The 16937-nt window shown below is 34.4% G+C and overlaps 1 protein-coding gene and 1 long non-coding RNA gene across 2 annotated transcripts in view; one reads left to right on the forward strand and one right to left on the reverse strand.

Annotated features, from left to right (window-relative positions):
• The first annotated feature begins 3054 nt into the window (after positions 1-3054).
• Positions 3055-4672, forward strand: LOC130050772 (uncharacterized). Its single transcript, XR_008799033.1, has 2 exons — positions 3055-3859; positions 3988-4672. It is a non-coding gene; the product is annotated as an uncharacterized LOC130050772 (long non-coding RNA).
• A 2450-nt stretch (positions 4673-7122) lies between these two features.
• The window catches only part of LOC125666054 (integrin alpha-4-like), a 50925-nt gene continuing 41110 nt past the window's right edge, over positions 7123-16937 (reverse strand). Inside the window, exons 16-21 of the mRNA XM_048899169.2 lie at positions 15233-15398; positions 13926-14132; positions 13604-13744; positions 12712-12807; positions 11467-11595; positions 7123-10844 (exon numbers count right to left, since the gene is read on the reverse strand). Of these exons, the coding sequence (XP_048755126.2) occupies positions 10647-10844; positions 11467-11595; positions 12712-12807; positions 13604-13744; positions 13926-14132; positions 15233-15398 (937 nt within the window). The 3' untranslated portion in view covers positions 7123-10646. The remainder of the gene's footprint in view (positions 10845-11466; positions 11596-12711; positions 12808-13603; positions 13745-13925; positions 14133-15232; positions 15399-16937) is intronic.

The raw sequence follows: 16937 nt of genomic DNA on the forward strand, positions 1-16937 counted from the left end.
TATTTATTAATTGTATGAAGTTGGACTTTCAGTTTTGCTTTTATTTCCTTAATATCCCCTAGCAGGTACCAAGGATCACTTCTTCTTTAAATTCATTCACAGAGCCAAGATGCAAAATATGAAGTAAAACATGTATACATGTTAACATTTTTATTCAAACTTTGTTTCAAGAAATGGTAATGAAAGGTGAACAAAACTTCAAACTACAACACAGTACAGTGACTGATTGATACTAAGTTCAGTTTTAGCGCAATGGCAGACAACACAATACATTTGTACGTTTCCGAAAAGCATTACTTTTTTTAAATTTTGTAACCAGTTTAATTGTGATAAGTCCGACTCGTACTTCTGAAGATATACTTTAAAGCATTATTGATATTACCTGTGTACTACAACTGCAGTCACACTAAAACTCAGCTAGGTCAAATCGATCTTTGAAACGATGCATTTGTCCCAGAATGTCTGCAAAACATACCACTGATCAAGACTCAATTCGTTTAAAAAAGAAACCGAAACCGGATACGATGTTAACCGTATTTCTTTACGCATAGGCAATATGTATTGAATTTATTTCGTGATATTCCTTACTGTGGAAGTAAAAGCTAGGGATTTTAGAAAATATTTGACTTTAATAGTGCTTGATGATTTACACAGCCGACTTTAATAGTGCTTAATGGTTTTCACAGGGGGGTGCGTTTGCACCCCCCGCACCCCCCCCCCCCCCCCCCCTCGGTACGGGCCTGCTGTCTTTATGTCTTAGGTTTGATGCGGCAATGACAGTAACGGTTCTCGAACTCACGACCTCTCGCCCACAAACCAAGCGATATATTCCTGAGCTACCGCGACAAGGTCCTGGACTACCTATTTTTTAAAATACGTAGCTAGCTCTAGTAATGGCGACCCCCCCCCCCCCGATCATTTTTAAAAATAAAAATAGAACTGTCCAGAAAAGCATGCACATTTTTATTTAGTCAGAATTCAGTTAGGGGACTTAATTCGGCCCTTGGGTCCCCACCAATTGTTAACATCGAGTTTGGTTTGTTACAACTATTCAATGGAATAATTTTAAGTTATCGTTTATCGAATTTGGTAATGCGCGAGATGTTGAAGAGGTAAAGTTCAGGAGCCACGTTTCGAAGGAATGTCTCCTATTTAACCACTGGCTGATCTAGATAATTCTGAACGAAAGGATGCAGTAAACTGCTGGATGTCTGGGGACTGTCTTAAGATCCTTAGTGAGTCTAGTGCAAAGCCTTGGTGGAGGGGGGGGGGGTGTTTCAGGGGAGAGCGAAGTCAGTGGTGGATTTAAGGGGGGGGGCGCAGCCGGCGTCCCCCCCCCCCTCAAAATTTCCAAATTATTGTTTTAAAAAAATGTATTCAGCAATAAAAGAAGCAATAATTTCTTCCATTCCCGGAGAAATAAATGACAAAATCTTTTGATTTCCTGAAGTACTTTATTGAGAGAACTTAATTTTTCCAGAAACCCTTAAAATTTGCGTCATTTTACTAATTTCACTTTATCAAAAATGAAATATTTCAAGCCCTATGAAATCTGTAAGATCAAGGAACTTCCGGGGACTTCGTCCTCTGGACCCCTACCAGGGCTTCGCCTTGGACCCACTGGGGTCCGCCTTGAGGTGGCCCCCAGACCCCCTGCCTCATAAAGTGGCGCCCCCGTAACCGCAATTCCTGGATCCGCCCCTGGAACAAGTGGCTTCCGACAAAATAAAACGTACATGCATGCTTTTTTCGACATCTATACATGTATATAAAATATCATATTTGTGAAGGGAGGGTGGGGGTCTCCCGGCGCAAGATTCCTCATTGCTAGCTACATGTATGTTCAACTAGTCCTTATATGGAACCGATCGCGGTAGTTCAGTGATATACCCTTTGGTTCGTAACCGTGAAATTGCACGTTCGAGTTCTACTCGTGTCATGGCTGCATCAAACCTTAGACGTAAATATCGACAGGCGTTGACACGTTAAAGTACCCCCAATGCTACGTCACTGTGCCCATACATGTAGAATAGTAAGTCTATTTGTGGTACGTCACCTGCAGCTGGTGACGGCTAAATATAAGTGGGACCTAAACTAATGAAATCCTTCGTAACAAATCAAAATAAACAATCCTTCGGATGCAATACAAATGAAAGATTTTGCATTGCAAATGGAAATTATACAATGCAAACGAAAAAATATATAATACAAATGGAAAATATAGAATACAAATGGAAAATTATACAATACAAATGGAAAATATAGAATACACATGGAAAATTATACAATACAAATGGAAAAGATCAAATATTGCAACGTTTGACAAGCCATATTAATATATGTATATATATATATATATATATATATATATATATATATATATATATATATATATAAAAGCACAAAAACCCAACAACACCCTACTTTCTTAAAGTGTCGGATCTGAGAAGATACAAGGCCAGTAAAGAAATTTATAAAAGCACTGAAAAGGCCACGACACTGTTGGTTATTTAAAACTCAAATTTTCGACGCAACCCGCGTCTTTATCAAGAGACATAAATTACATAAACAAATAACACACAAAAACGTCAAGTATCGATAAACTACATTGGTGAGAAGAGTGATACACTATTGTACTGAGTGATTATATATATATAATTATGAATACGCGTCGTTTCTTCTCATCAAAAGCAATAATCGAAAACGTAATGCACTATATGAAAACAGAAAAACTGCTATATTGTAAACGATGGGTTGGTTTCTTGGACATTGTCAGGAATTACCGTAAAATGTAACTTTAAAGCTATAAGGCACAAACTCCCCAAAACATCTGAAATACATGTATTGGACAGTTTTCGACTTTTTTCTGTCATCAACGAGAATACAAACTTTTTTGTGTTTAACCATGCGTTTGTACACCTCACTAACTGTTAAAGGGGCATCATCACGATTTGAGCTAAAAAAAATTCAACCCCCCCCCCCCGTTTTTTATTGTTTACAATGCTTGACTAAAATATTTCTAATGGTCAACTAAAATTTGAATATTAGTTGTTGATCAGTTACAAGTGAGAAACAGCACTTGCAATGCTTTGAACTGTAAACAAGGCTCGTGTCATGCTTTTGTTTACATATAGAAGGCTTAATAGAAAATAACATGTTTAAAACAAAATGAGATGTGTGTTAACTTGTGAATTTAAAAAATCTCCTTTAAACGCTCTTTTACTTGTATATTTTACCTATGTAGACAAAAGCATGGCACGAGCCTTGTTTACATAACAAGAAATTGTGAGCTCTGTATCTCTCATGTACCTTGACAACTGATATTCAAATTTTTGCTAACCATTAGAAATACCTTACTTAAGCATACTGAACCTTAAAAACGGAAATATAAAATTTGAAAATTTTAGGCTCAAATCGTGTCCATGTCCCGTTAATAAAGTATTACAAAATGTCGTAATAGTGACTTCTATAATCACGGGGAAAAAATTAAGAACATCGCAAATATCAGATGAATATCGTTTTTAGAAATTATCGATGTGTCAGATCGTTGGTCTAGGGAGGGAATGTCCTTTGTTGATGTGATGAAGTTAATTTTCATTTTGTTAGTTTTTTGTGGTATTGTCTGTAAATAGTTGTTTATGCTTGTAAGGTGTTTCCGTAGTGTGAGTGTTGGTCGATAAGGCTATTTTTAGCATACCGGTTTGGTCAGTCAGAGTAGCGGCTGTTTGTCAAGCGTGCGGCCACGTTTTCATGCTGTCCAGCAGGGGTCTTTTCTTGGCGAATTCCAGAAGTTAGTCTGGGTAATGGGTAGCCAGAGAGACAAACATTTTACTGTGTGGGCATAGGTTTTTTCCAGCCGGTAAGCTATTTTTGTGTGAAAATATTTGCGAGGTTTCGGGTTAATTTTCTCGTGTATTGTGTTTTCAATTTTGTTGTTACCCAAGTCACTTTGCGTATAGGTTTTAGGTTAAGTTATGGCTATTTCAGTGCAGAGGGGATTTAAGAAGCTATCTGGGCCATATCAGTCAGTACTCTCAGCATTTCAGTAGGTGCTCGGCGTGGGAATCAGAACACGTGAGACTGTGCTGTATGTACATGGGTGTTCCACGTGGTGCACTTGGCAATTATTTTGTGAGCCTAGTGTTGCCATTGGTTTGAAGTCGGCGTTACCCAGTATCGTTGTTCAGTGAGAGACCTGTGAGTCCGGGACTGGAAGCGGAGGGGCTGTTCGAGCTGTATGGAGGCCTGGTGGTGCCAAGTGTGACGTGGCGTTAAATTGAATTGTGCTGAGTAGCCAAACTTTCATATTGTGTTTCAGTAAACTAACATTTTATCAAAAAGGAATTTGAGAAATTTGTACAAAACGTAATTTACTACTGTTTAACTTTTTCTGTAGATAGCGGAATTAGCGACTATTCGAACCATTATGTAATACATTTATTACCAGTTATATTTTCAGCCTGGAATGACATACTTGTTGTATTACCTATTGAATTGTCTTGACAGTTATACGTTATATTGATTGTCAATATTGCCAGGTTTATTATACCAATTTATATTTCTTTCTCGGTGAGAGAGTATGGGTGTGTGAATGTGAAAGTGTGATTTCTTTGTTTTTCAAATATCTCTATATTTCTTATCTTATTGCTAAATAAATTTTCTTTTTATTTATTCTACGATTTATCATTTTCTCTACTCCTACACAAAATCCAAAAGAACTTCATTACAGTTGATAAGATGTTTATAAGTAATATAAAAATAAATCTTCATAAAACGCTAAATATGGGCCTAGTCAAAACTAACACCGAACACCTATACAATGTCATCCTGATCATGTTGTGTAACTTCTCGGCTTGCCGGAAAGGCCCGATAATGTGAGACTGGTTGTAAATCTGTAGGCCTCGTTCTGGAAATTTCCATAAGGCTGATTCAAGACAAAATGACGGATTGGAGATTTTATCCATTCGGCAATTCTTCCGTAAGATCAAAGTCAAGCATCGATAAACAACAGATTTTATATCAAGTTGTCATTAAAAAAATAAAAGAAAACTGTCTTACATCTGCCAAAGCGTGTCTGCCACTCTATTCTCATTCTTGCTATTTCATAGTAGTTTATCGGAAACGAAAGTAGGTCTTCAATTAAACGATATCTACTAATGAAGTAAGATTCTATTATAGCTTACGGATTTCACCTAACATATAAAACAATATTAAAGGTGCAAGCAGTAACTCTGTTAGCGTTTCGGAATTTATTGACAAAATTTGTTAATTTATAAGCACAGATATATAAATCAGAAACACTACTCTGTTAGTGCGTACACTCATTTTCAATTCTTTTTTTTTTTTGGCAGTCTGACATTAAGATCGAGATCAAGATTGAAATCCCACTGGTTCACAACAAAGTATTTTAGTATCAACCATTTGAAAAATAAGTATTGTATTCATTCAAATTATCATAATGCCTGATAAGTCATCTTTTCAACAAACGATACACTCCCTTGTAAGTCGATACTTGCATTCACAATGGTGACAATTTTAGAGATTATGGATTCTGATGGTATCGGTATAAATTAACATTTGTGCCCAAAGGAATTATTTTCTCCTTAAAATGTCAACTAAGTTAAATGCATTCAGTTAAATATTTTGTTTGTTGTAAGTAAAAATCATTGCTCAGTTGAAGTAATCATTGAATTTTGATTGTCAATACAATTATTAGACATGAAATAAAGGATATCAATTAATATGCAATCAAGAGACAAGTATATAATTTGATTTGTCTGTAACGATTCAGCACACACTAACACAACTCCTGATTTATTACTCTCATCAATACACCCGTGATTCACAATTCACACTCGTACATTTAATTAAGAAAGAAATTCCATGACAATACATGAGGGTGTGGACTGCGATGTTTCACTCTGACGGACCACTAAAGTACCGGTGTGCCATATCCTCATGTATTTTCAAAACTGGAATTTATTTCTGATATCAACTTTCTATTTTCATTTCCCCCCGGAATTTCCAGTTTTTGAGATAGACGCACTATTTTCATTATTGTATTGTTTACACTACTGTCACACATTTATGATGAGATATTTACATTTTCAATGCCCTCAGTACCATTTATTTCTTGTAAAAGGCGACTAAATGGGGAGGTCCTTCGGTCCCAAGTCACAGCAGTTTTGGTTCGAAAAAGATCCCCCCCCCCTGCTCAAAGGCCGTATGCGCCGAGCATATGCCTAAAGTTTGCTACCCTTCACCGGCAATGGTACATGTAACGTTTCCATACGAGTGGAATATTCTCGAGAGTCGATCGATCTATATCTTTATCAATTGAAACGATGGTGAATAACGTGGGTGTAAATCTTGATAAATATAGAACACCTATTATTTCGACAAAAATGAAAGTAAAATGTTACATTACAATTTATAAAGATAATAAAGACAAAAAGATTGGAAATTTGAATAGATGCATATGGAATCGAATTATGGATATGCAATGCAAGTATATGTACATGTACGTCTCCATTCAATTTGAGTTTAATGCTTTGATAATTCATTTAAGCATGAAAATTACATTTTTGAAAATACATGATGTCATGAACTGCTAGCATGCTTCGTGAAGAGTCACAGTTCTTATACCATGGACAACTGTCGTTGATATTGCATATAACTACATCATGTCTACTAACGTATTCGGAATATATCCATTATCGGTATTATCAGGGACTTCCGCGACTGGAACCTAATCTCGCTGCTCCCGAGATTTTATCTTTAACATGTGACACATCCCAATGTGTATACGAGGTCCTGTGCCTACAGCATGGTCAGTTGACCATGTACTGTCTGCGGGGTTTGGTTGGCATCAGAATGCAAGAATTGTTTTATAAGAAAAACATGCATATATCTTTGAAAATTCCAATGACATACATTAAACAAACACGTGTTTTTCGTTTTGAACAGGAATGATGTACATGTGTCTTACTCTGTTTGTAAATGCTTACATGAAGAACCAATCTTTATAAATTCTCAATTAAAAACCAAACAGGTCTGATTTATGTTTTTACAATGCCACCTCGGGATCAAGCTCACTAGAATGAAAAGACAGTGAATACACTCACGTGTTTGAATATTTTTTATCTCAAAATGCAAAGATAAAACAAATAATGACGCATTATATACATTTCTTAATATCCACCAAAGTGACATCGATTTACTCTGCAATCAGCGCACCGTGAAAAGACGATACTTATTTTTGAATCAATAACGAAATCATTTCATGAACATGCAAAATCCAGATGAAACCTGTAAACACTCGTATTTTGTTATGCCAAAATTAGTTTTCGTTCAAATCCACGACCAACAATATTGTATCTTTTATTCCATGTACATGATCTCTTCTACCTAGGTAATTAACGTTAGCCAATTACCAACTTAATTAGATAATATACGTTTCCTCACTTCGATGCAAGTTATGTCCCTTGTCCGCCATTTTGCAGGGAAATTATTAGTCTTATTTCCCTATGTTGGCTTTTCTAATTTTCTGACTTGTAACTTTGACGGTTGTTATTTTCCCATCAATACGGGATATCGGAACCATTATTTCGTCTCCGATACCGGCGAAGTTTTAATATTTAGTCCGTCCAACGAGATCACGTTGTCTACCTTAATTAGGGCAACCTTTTCATGAACTAAGTACCTATCGGATATAGCGAGTCTAGGCATTTTGTGTCGTTTTTCAAAGTTCTAGGATAGGGAGCAAACGGAGAAAAAAGTTTCTTTCATATCTCTATGAAAGTTCTTTGTTACATGTCGTACAAAAGAAAGAAAAAAAAAAAAAAAAAAAAACCCCGGGGGAGGTCACAATTGATCGGTTCAACGTTACATTTCCACAATTGTATATGTCTGAAGATTGAGGTATAAATTATGATTGTTTTTTTAATCATTTTTTAATCATAGCGGTCGGTTGTTATAATGACTGGAGAAAATCTCACCAAGTAAATATTTATCTGTCCTTACGGTAACTAGAGGAAATACACAATATTGTGGATTTTTTTAATTTGTCTCTGCTACCAAATATCAGAAATTTAAATTCATAATTTATGCTTTGGTACAAGGGTATTCGATAGCAACATTCTGAAAAAAATAATCTTCAAATCAAGCAGATATTTTTGTATGAGAAATGAGTCGTTACCATTACTAATTTGTATGTAAAAGAGTTGCCGAAGTGACGTATGATTTTCGTAACTTCTTTTTCTGAAGAGTCCCAATTTTTTTTTTATAGTTCCGATATCCCGTATTACAATCAACTACAATAAAGCCCCAGGATGGGACAACACATGAACTTGTATGAAAACTTGATATATAACTATAATTCACAGCTTTTATCTCTTAGGAAAAGGGAACTTGGCTATTCATCGATTGACCTTTGGCTGGTTCAACAAAAAAAGGGGGGGGGTGTAATTCAAATCAATAGTGCGTAACAAAATTATTACTTGCAGAAGGAATTTTCACATGTACAAATAACCTTTCAGCAACATCAAAACATCTTTAAAAATCAAAAGCCACACAAATACAAATAGGATGGCTTCGTTCACACGGTCCATTCAAAATTTCTGTGCGTGTCATGGAATTCTTTATCAAAAGTATTGGAGCGATTCGCAAAATGAAAATAAAAAATTAAGGTTTCTACATCGCCAGTCACATAATTTGTCTTGAATCCAATAATACGCAAGTCTACGTCAACATTGTAACAAGAGGACCGTGGGCTTCCAATGCTCACCCGCATCATATTCACTCAGCTCTACACTTAGATCCGAGGTGCAACATGAACTCGACATTACAATCAGTATATTAATATCTAAATGTTTATTACAGAGCAATTATTATATAAAAGGCGAAGATAACGAACAGTGATCAATCTCATAACTCCCACAAGGAATGCAATACAAAAATGCGTTCATATTTGGAAAAGCTTTCATGCGTTCACTGGAATTTGGATTAATATATCCAATTATGCTTCAATACTGACCCGTGGATCTGGATCATAAGTCATTGTTGTTGACATGAATTTAGAAATGAAACAAAATAACAATTATTTGTGAAGATGATAGTTACATATACGCCCTGTACATTGTGTGGAGATGCACATTTGGGGCGCATGTTTATTTACATGTGTGGTGATGCACATTTAGGGCGCACATCTATAATTACATATGTACAACGTAACACAACTAAGCATTTACAACTCAACAAAATCAACTCCTTCTACACGTGTACACTGCCCTCTACAATAGTAAACAACCAACTTCATTCAAGTTAGTTGTCGAAAATAAAAAATGTCCGCAGTCTCGTTTTCAAACCGTCAACTACCGGATTCTCGAATTCAAACAAAAAAGATATATTTCACCAAACAATGATGATATTTATAACTATTCAGATCTAACATAAAATAGAATCTTTGTGATAGATAGCATACGTGACAATGTCAAATTTGAGAACATTTCTGGCCCTAATTAACTTCACTATTCTTGTCCCTGGGGAGACAATTTGAATTAAAATCTACATGAGGATGTTTTTATTCTTCTTTAACATACTGCAGTCTTGCTCGTCCAAAGGAGATTTTAAAGTCTTTTTCTTAAATATACCTTTATGATAGCTTTAGATACCTCCGCAGCCCTATTCGAAGCCCTTGGACCATCATTTGAAAATTTTACACTACGTTTATGCGTAAGTTTTGTAATTCTATATCAAGAAGTTCAAACGATTTTAAAATCATCTCACCTCATCTAACATGTAACCGTTCCCCAGTGTCCTTGAAAAGATACATGACCCATTATGTGAATAAATCGCAAAAGCCCTTCACCTAAAGAAAAGATGTGTTGTTCCAAGTGTGGTTGAAATTGGTATAGAATTTTTTTTTTTAAAATGCAACATCCAACTATCACAATCCTCAGTTATCTCCCCTTTGAAGAGGGCAAACCATTTCATTTGAACCAACATGAATCTCCTTCACCCATGAATACCTTTGTTTAAACTTGGTTGAAATTGGTTCAGGGGTTCTTCAGAACATTTCAACTGTCACATTCAATTTTTCATGGTTTACCACATTGTATCATTTCTCTTTGTAGAGGCTGTGTTTCGTCATTTAGACACGATCAATGCATGTCGTTCCGAGTTTGGTTGACAGGCATTGTATATATTCAGAAAAGAAGTTAAATTACGATACCTGTGTGTGAATTATGAATGTCTGAATTAGGTGAGCTGATAGGTCAATCTTACTGTTCAGTCTAACAGGACTCGTTTTTATCAAATGTCTTTTACAGCCTGGAAGTGTTTCATTGAAAATAAGCGAATGCACACAAAGATAAATGCGCCGGGGAGAGCCAATGTTGCGTGTCAGTCATGCTTGACTGGGATTTCCATACAAGTAGACTATATCGACAGTCCCGTGATCACGAACGAAGCATAAAAAATATGTATAAGCACATTGTGTCATAGGCCAGGTACCTGAAAGCAGAATGCACTTAGATTTTTCGATACCGTATATATCAACACAGTATTTGATTGATGCTCTTCTTCCTTTTCATGCCATCTGGCGGTGAGGAATTCCATCAATGTTACATCTTTAAAGTCATACAATATCATGTTGTAAAATGTGCGTCATCCATTTCATCAAACTTTTTATTTAGTTTTTCTTGTTCTTGTGGCATATGTGAACGAACAGACCCGGCACCTCTTGCACTTCTCATTGACGCCATTCGACTTTTTCTCATGCTGTAGCGACTCTTGCGTTTAAATTCATCGACCTGTTTTCTCTTCTCTCTTTTAAAGAAGCCGCACTGTAAAAAAAAAAAAAAAAAGTAAATATCAGAAGCCGTACATTAAAAAACAGTAAATATCAGAAGCCGCACTGTAAAAAATAAGTAAATATCAGAAGCCGCACATTAAAAAAATAAGTAAATATCAGAAGCCGCACTGTAAAAAATAAGTAAATATCAGAAGCCGCACTGTAAAAAACAAGTAAATATCAGAAGCCGCACATTAAAAAAATAAGTAAATATCAGAAGCCGCACTGTAACAAAAAAAGTAAATATCAGAAGCCGCACTGTAAAAAACAAGTAAATATCAGAAGCCGCACTGTAAAAAAATAAATATCAGTTTCTAGAGCTAATCGCATCATGTGTGAAAATCAAATACAGTAAACCGACTCTTATTCACAACGATTTTATTTCGCTACTTCCTCGTGATGAACTGGTTTTCGGCGACAATTTTTCGCGACCAAGAAAATCTTAGATATATATGAAACAGTAAAGGTCTGGTTCGCAGCGAGAAATATTCGCAATGAAGTGGTTCTCACGAACCTCTCGAAAATTCCTCACACGTGAATAGAAGTTGGTTCACAGTATGTTAAGTATATTCCAAATTGCGTCCCCTATATAAACTACAAGCATGTAAACTTACCTTCCATAGGAGGAGACCCAGCAGTAAAAACAACACTAACCCCCCAACGGAGCCCAGGATGATAATTTTTAGATCCACCTCTTCTACATCCTGTTTGAAGGAATCTGAGAGGAGTATGGCCACAGAGATCTGTAAGGAAACAGTGTCACAATGACTTTATTAACATTCCAGACTAAATACATGCTGTGCACAACCTTATTTTCGTTACAGCTTAAATTTTTTTTTATATTTTCACAGACCCAAAGCATGAAAAATAAACTGGTACAGTTGTGGATATTAATTATCTAAAACATTCTTATGTAGAATGAATATCAATGATCCATATTATTCTTATATATAGTGAATATTAATTATCTATATTATTCTGATATAGAATGAACAATGTAATGAATTTTAATTATCCATTAACATTTTTATGTAGAGTGAATATTGTTTATCTACAACATTCTTATGTAGAATGAGTATCAATTATCCATATTATTCTTATATATAGTGAATATTAATTATCTATATTATTCTGATATAGAATGAACAATGTAATGAATTTTAATTATCCATTAACATTTTTATATAGAGTGAATATTGTTTATCTACAACATTCTTATGTAGAATGAGTATCAATTATCCATATTATTCTTATATATAGTGAATATTAATTATCTATATTATTCTGATATAGAATGAACAATGTAATGAATTTTAATTATCCATTAGCATTTTTATATAGAGTGAATATTGTTTATCTACAACATTCTTATGTAGAATGAGTATCAATTATCCATATTATTCTTATATATAGTGAATATTAATTATCTATATTACTCTGATATAGAGTGAACAATGTAATGAATTTTAATTATCCATTAACATTTTTATATAGAGTGAATATTGTTTATCTACAACATTCTTATGTAGAATGAGTATTAATTATCCATATTATTCTTATATATAGTGAATATTAATTATCTATATTACTCTGATATAGAATGAACAGTGTAATGAATTTTAATTATCCATTAACATTTTTATATAGAGTGAATATTGTTTATCTACAACATTCTTATGTAGAATGAGTATCAATTATCCATATTATTCTTATATATAGTGAATATTAATTATCTATATTACTCTGATATAGAATGAACAGTGTAATGAATTTTAACATTCTTATATAGAGTGAGTATTAATTATCCATAACATTTTGTTAGAATGTATATTCATATCACACTGTCACAAAAAACTCACCTCTTCTGACACATTCTTCATCAAAACCAGTGGCACGCGAGATCTCATCGTCGGAATCACATGACCACGTGTGACAAAAGTTAGAAATGATTTTCCCTACATAGAATGAAAGACAAAAAGCATTTTCACTAAATATCGAGGTAAGTTTTCTCCTATCTTCGAAATGAACAAGAGGTACTGTGAGCAATGCTCACTAAGAATAGCCCCCGCTTACCCCAATCTCCCAAAGGGTGTTGGTAATAGGTATAAACTACCTCTTTTCTGAGTGTAAAAAACAAATGGCATGACAAACCGAACCATATTGCTACTTCGATGTCCAGTGCGCTTGACCTTTGATCTTTTGACCCCAAAATCGATAGGGAACATCTTCATCCCATGGGTAGTCCATACGTATGATATGGTGACGGTAGGTGGAAAGGATAATGCTTTAGAGTCCGGAAACCATTATGTCTACAGACGGACGGACGGACGGACAGACAGACGGACAACCTGATTCCAGTATACCCCCCACAACTTGTTGCGGGGGTATAATAATATAGTAAACTGTAACATGAATTATTCATATAACAGCTAATATTATTTTACACATATGTTACGATATACTAGGAACGGTAGTTTTATTTCTAAAGACGTTAAAACAAAACAAAAACCAAACTACATTAAATATTGGCATCACAACAAGGACGTGTTTCAGACACTATCTTCCAATGTTCACTACCAATCATATTTGATCAATTGATATAGACTGAAATAATATGTATCTAATATTCATCAAATATTGCATATTGTCGATCGAAATTCACCAATGAATACTATCACAATACTTATATGTATGTGCACGTTATTTGAAATTCAGATACCTAGATTTAAAATAAGAACAGAAAATGCACACCTTCTGCAGCTTTGGAAGATGACTCAGCAGAATATCGAATGGAATCACGAACGCCCTGTTGTCACCGTCCACTGGTTTTACTTTGTTCAGCGTGCACTCTACAATGGCGCACAGGTAGGGTCCATCTTCCCTGTCACAAAACTGTGTAACAAGACAATGGGTCAGAAAACTTAGAGTTTGTCTGGTGAGTACATTCAAAGTGCTATATTAATATCATTATATATATATATATATATATATATATATATATATATATATATTTATAAAGAGGTGTTATAAGTTTTACGTTAAATCCAAAGTGAAAGCAAATCTTTTGAATTACAATGTACTCCGAGCTGTCAGTAGTGTCCCGGATGGGTTGAAAATCTGGATTGTCGAGCGACTGGCTTTCCGATGGTATGACCCTTATTCCGGAAGTATTGTAACGGACAGTGCTGCTTCTGGATAAGGGGTTATACGTGGTCGTCTTCATTGGTCCGTTCGGATAGTACACCAGTTTACAGGAATCGTTTACGTTTTTGTTTTCTACCTGGAATTATAAACAACGAGACTGAAACAAAACATTGCAGGCATCAATCACTTGTCTTCTGAAAGTATCTTAATTGTAAATCGAAAAACCATCCTTTTGTTTTAGTCTTATGATTGAACTTAATCATGCAATGTCATTGGAGTTTGCTGTGTTTACACAAGATTGTCTATCATTTAATCAAATAACAAAGTAAATTGGTCAATGATACATGGGATACATGTACATAAATAAAAAGTCTTTTCTGAAGGATTTCAATTTTTGGGGGTGATGTTTTTTCCCGTTAAATTTTCATGTAAAGATTTGTGTATAATCCAAATATAAAAGTGGTTTCGTAGGAAAAATTTGTGGTAAATATATTTGTGCACCACCTTTTTTCCTAAAACGTTATTGTTTTTTTAGCATTCGTATATGTTCTAATGGCTGGGCAACTTGTGTCAGGTGACAAGTCAGCCTGTTTTAAACACTATCTAGTCATTTTGTAGTTAGTAGTCAATTCTCTGATATAAGCCCATCCAATTCATTGTTATGTATGATTATGTAATATGCAATTTTTAATTGGTAGTCATTTGTTATTTCTATAAATGACAAATTCACACAATGGTATTCTTTCTTATCTTTTCATTTGTAATGTACAGCAAAAACTAGTTGCAAATTAACAGAATCGTTTTTCATGCATTCTTTGGAGAAAATTGTGAATATAAATATCGGTTCTTAGAAATATGAAAACATTTTGAAATAATTTTACAAAATTCTATAAAACATTTTGGGATATCCCATATCCTTAAAATACATCCGTTGGATGTAACTTGTTTTCATCAACATAATATCAGAAAAATACAGCGTCCGCCTCACGTTCGTATTGACAATGAAAGGTGAAGACAACAAACAGTGATAAATCTCGTAACTCCTATAAGCAATACAAAATAGAGAGTTGGGCAAACACGGACCCATCAGTCATAGATTTTAGCAGAAATTGCTGATGATATTAAACAAATTCCTTATCAGAAGAAATATTTAGTCTCACGTTTGAATTTGCAAAGGTTATTCAGATCTGGCTTGTTTCTTTTTTAATGTCTTTTAGATTACTAGTACATGCGTACCCTGACATCCGTCTCTCTGATAAAGATTTTGTCCAGGTATCGGACTGGAATGAAGAATCGGAGGTCCACTGTTTCTATAACACAAGGACCCTCATTGAAGAGCCTGTAGAAATTCATAAACTGAATGCTCTTATTGGCTGCTGTGATCTGTTCATCAGATCCCGATCTACAAAAAAAAAAATAAATAAATAAATAAAAACCCACAATGGAAACAATTTCTGTTGTCTTTTTCTTTAATTATTTTCTCATGTTTTTGTTGGAGAGTGTTTTCGAGATAAACATGTTTGGTGGTATTATGTTTGGAGTTTAAGGTCTTGTCTGAATCATTCACTCATTCTGAGACATCACTAGAATTAGTCTGCCGTCCTTAATGGACTATGATACATGTTATACACTACTGTTATAAATTATGAAATGCATCTATTTTACTTCATGTCGTTAACAAATTCATATTTAGATCTCTAATTGAAATAATGATTCTACAAATCACTGATGAAGAAATAATGCATTTGTTTCTTGATTTTCCATTCTGTATACACAAGATTAAGGAAGATTATCAGGGTGCCTTTTATTTGGGTTACACGTGTTTTGTCTTTGCTTGCTTATCTACCCTTGATCAATGGATTGAACAAACTTGAATAACCTTCATCCAAGGATTTTTTCAAATGTTATTATTTTCGTTTGTGTGAAATTTTGTTATTTCCTTCAGTAAAAATTCTAATATTTTACTTGTACAAATTATTTGCAGTTACATAAAGCATATACAGCAATGCTCTCCCTTCACATCCTTAACCTTGATGTTCCAAATTTGTGGACAAGGCCTATATCCCTGAAACATAAGTGTTACCAGATTCATGATACCATCTTCCTTTTTGGTCAACAGAAACTTGCATAATTTACACAAGGGGCAAGGGTTGTTCCTAAAACATTTCAGTACACATTGCTAATGTCATTTTCCTTCAGTGTGCACTATTTATTAATGTGTCCTAATATAAACATTCTTTAGTCTGCATTATTTATTAATGTTTTCTACTATTTAAAACATCCTTCAGGCTGCATTATTCATTAATGTTTTCTACTATAAACATCTTTAAGTCTACATTATCTATTAATATTTTCTACTATTTAAAACATCCTTTAGTCTGCATTATTCATTAATGTTTTCTACTATTTAGAGCATCCTTCAGTCTGTATCATTTATTAATATTTTCTATTATAAACATCCTTCTGTGTGCATTATTTATCCATGTTTTGAAGCAAGTGCATTGTACTGCATAATTTAAAATCCGGAAATTTTCTAATATCTCCATATCAAGGTATACTGGTAGAGAAAAATTCGAGCGTTAATGGACAATTTCCTGTTACGATAAGGTGCAATACCATGGAGGAATTTAATAAAAATAATAGACTACAAAAACTCAGCTAAAACTAATATCTGAATTTGTGGACAGTGTCAGTCTGTAGTATTTAGTGTTGTATTCTTTTAGAATTGATCTGGTGTTAATGTACACCCCTTCAAGGTCAATGGTGACGTCTCCATATGGGTGAAATATTATCGAGTGGGATGTTAAACAATATACAATCAATCAATCAATCGATATCTTGACCATCTTTGATAGCATCCTTGATAGGTATCGTGTATGCAATGCAGATATGAACAACAGGAGTATGCATTTTGATAAATAAAATACATTCTATCTCAATA

This window comes from Ostrea edulis, chromosome 10 (assembly GCF_947568905.1).
Source record: "Ostrea edulis chromosome 10, xbOstEdul1.1, whole genome shotgun sequence".
Classification (NCBI taxonomy): domain Eukaryota; kingdom Metazoa; phylum Mollusca; class Bivalvia; order Ostreida; family Ostreidae; genus Ostrea; species Ostrea edulis.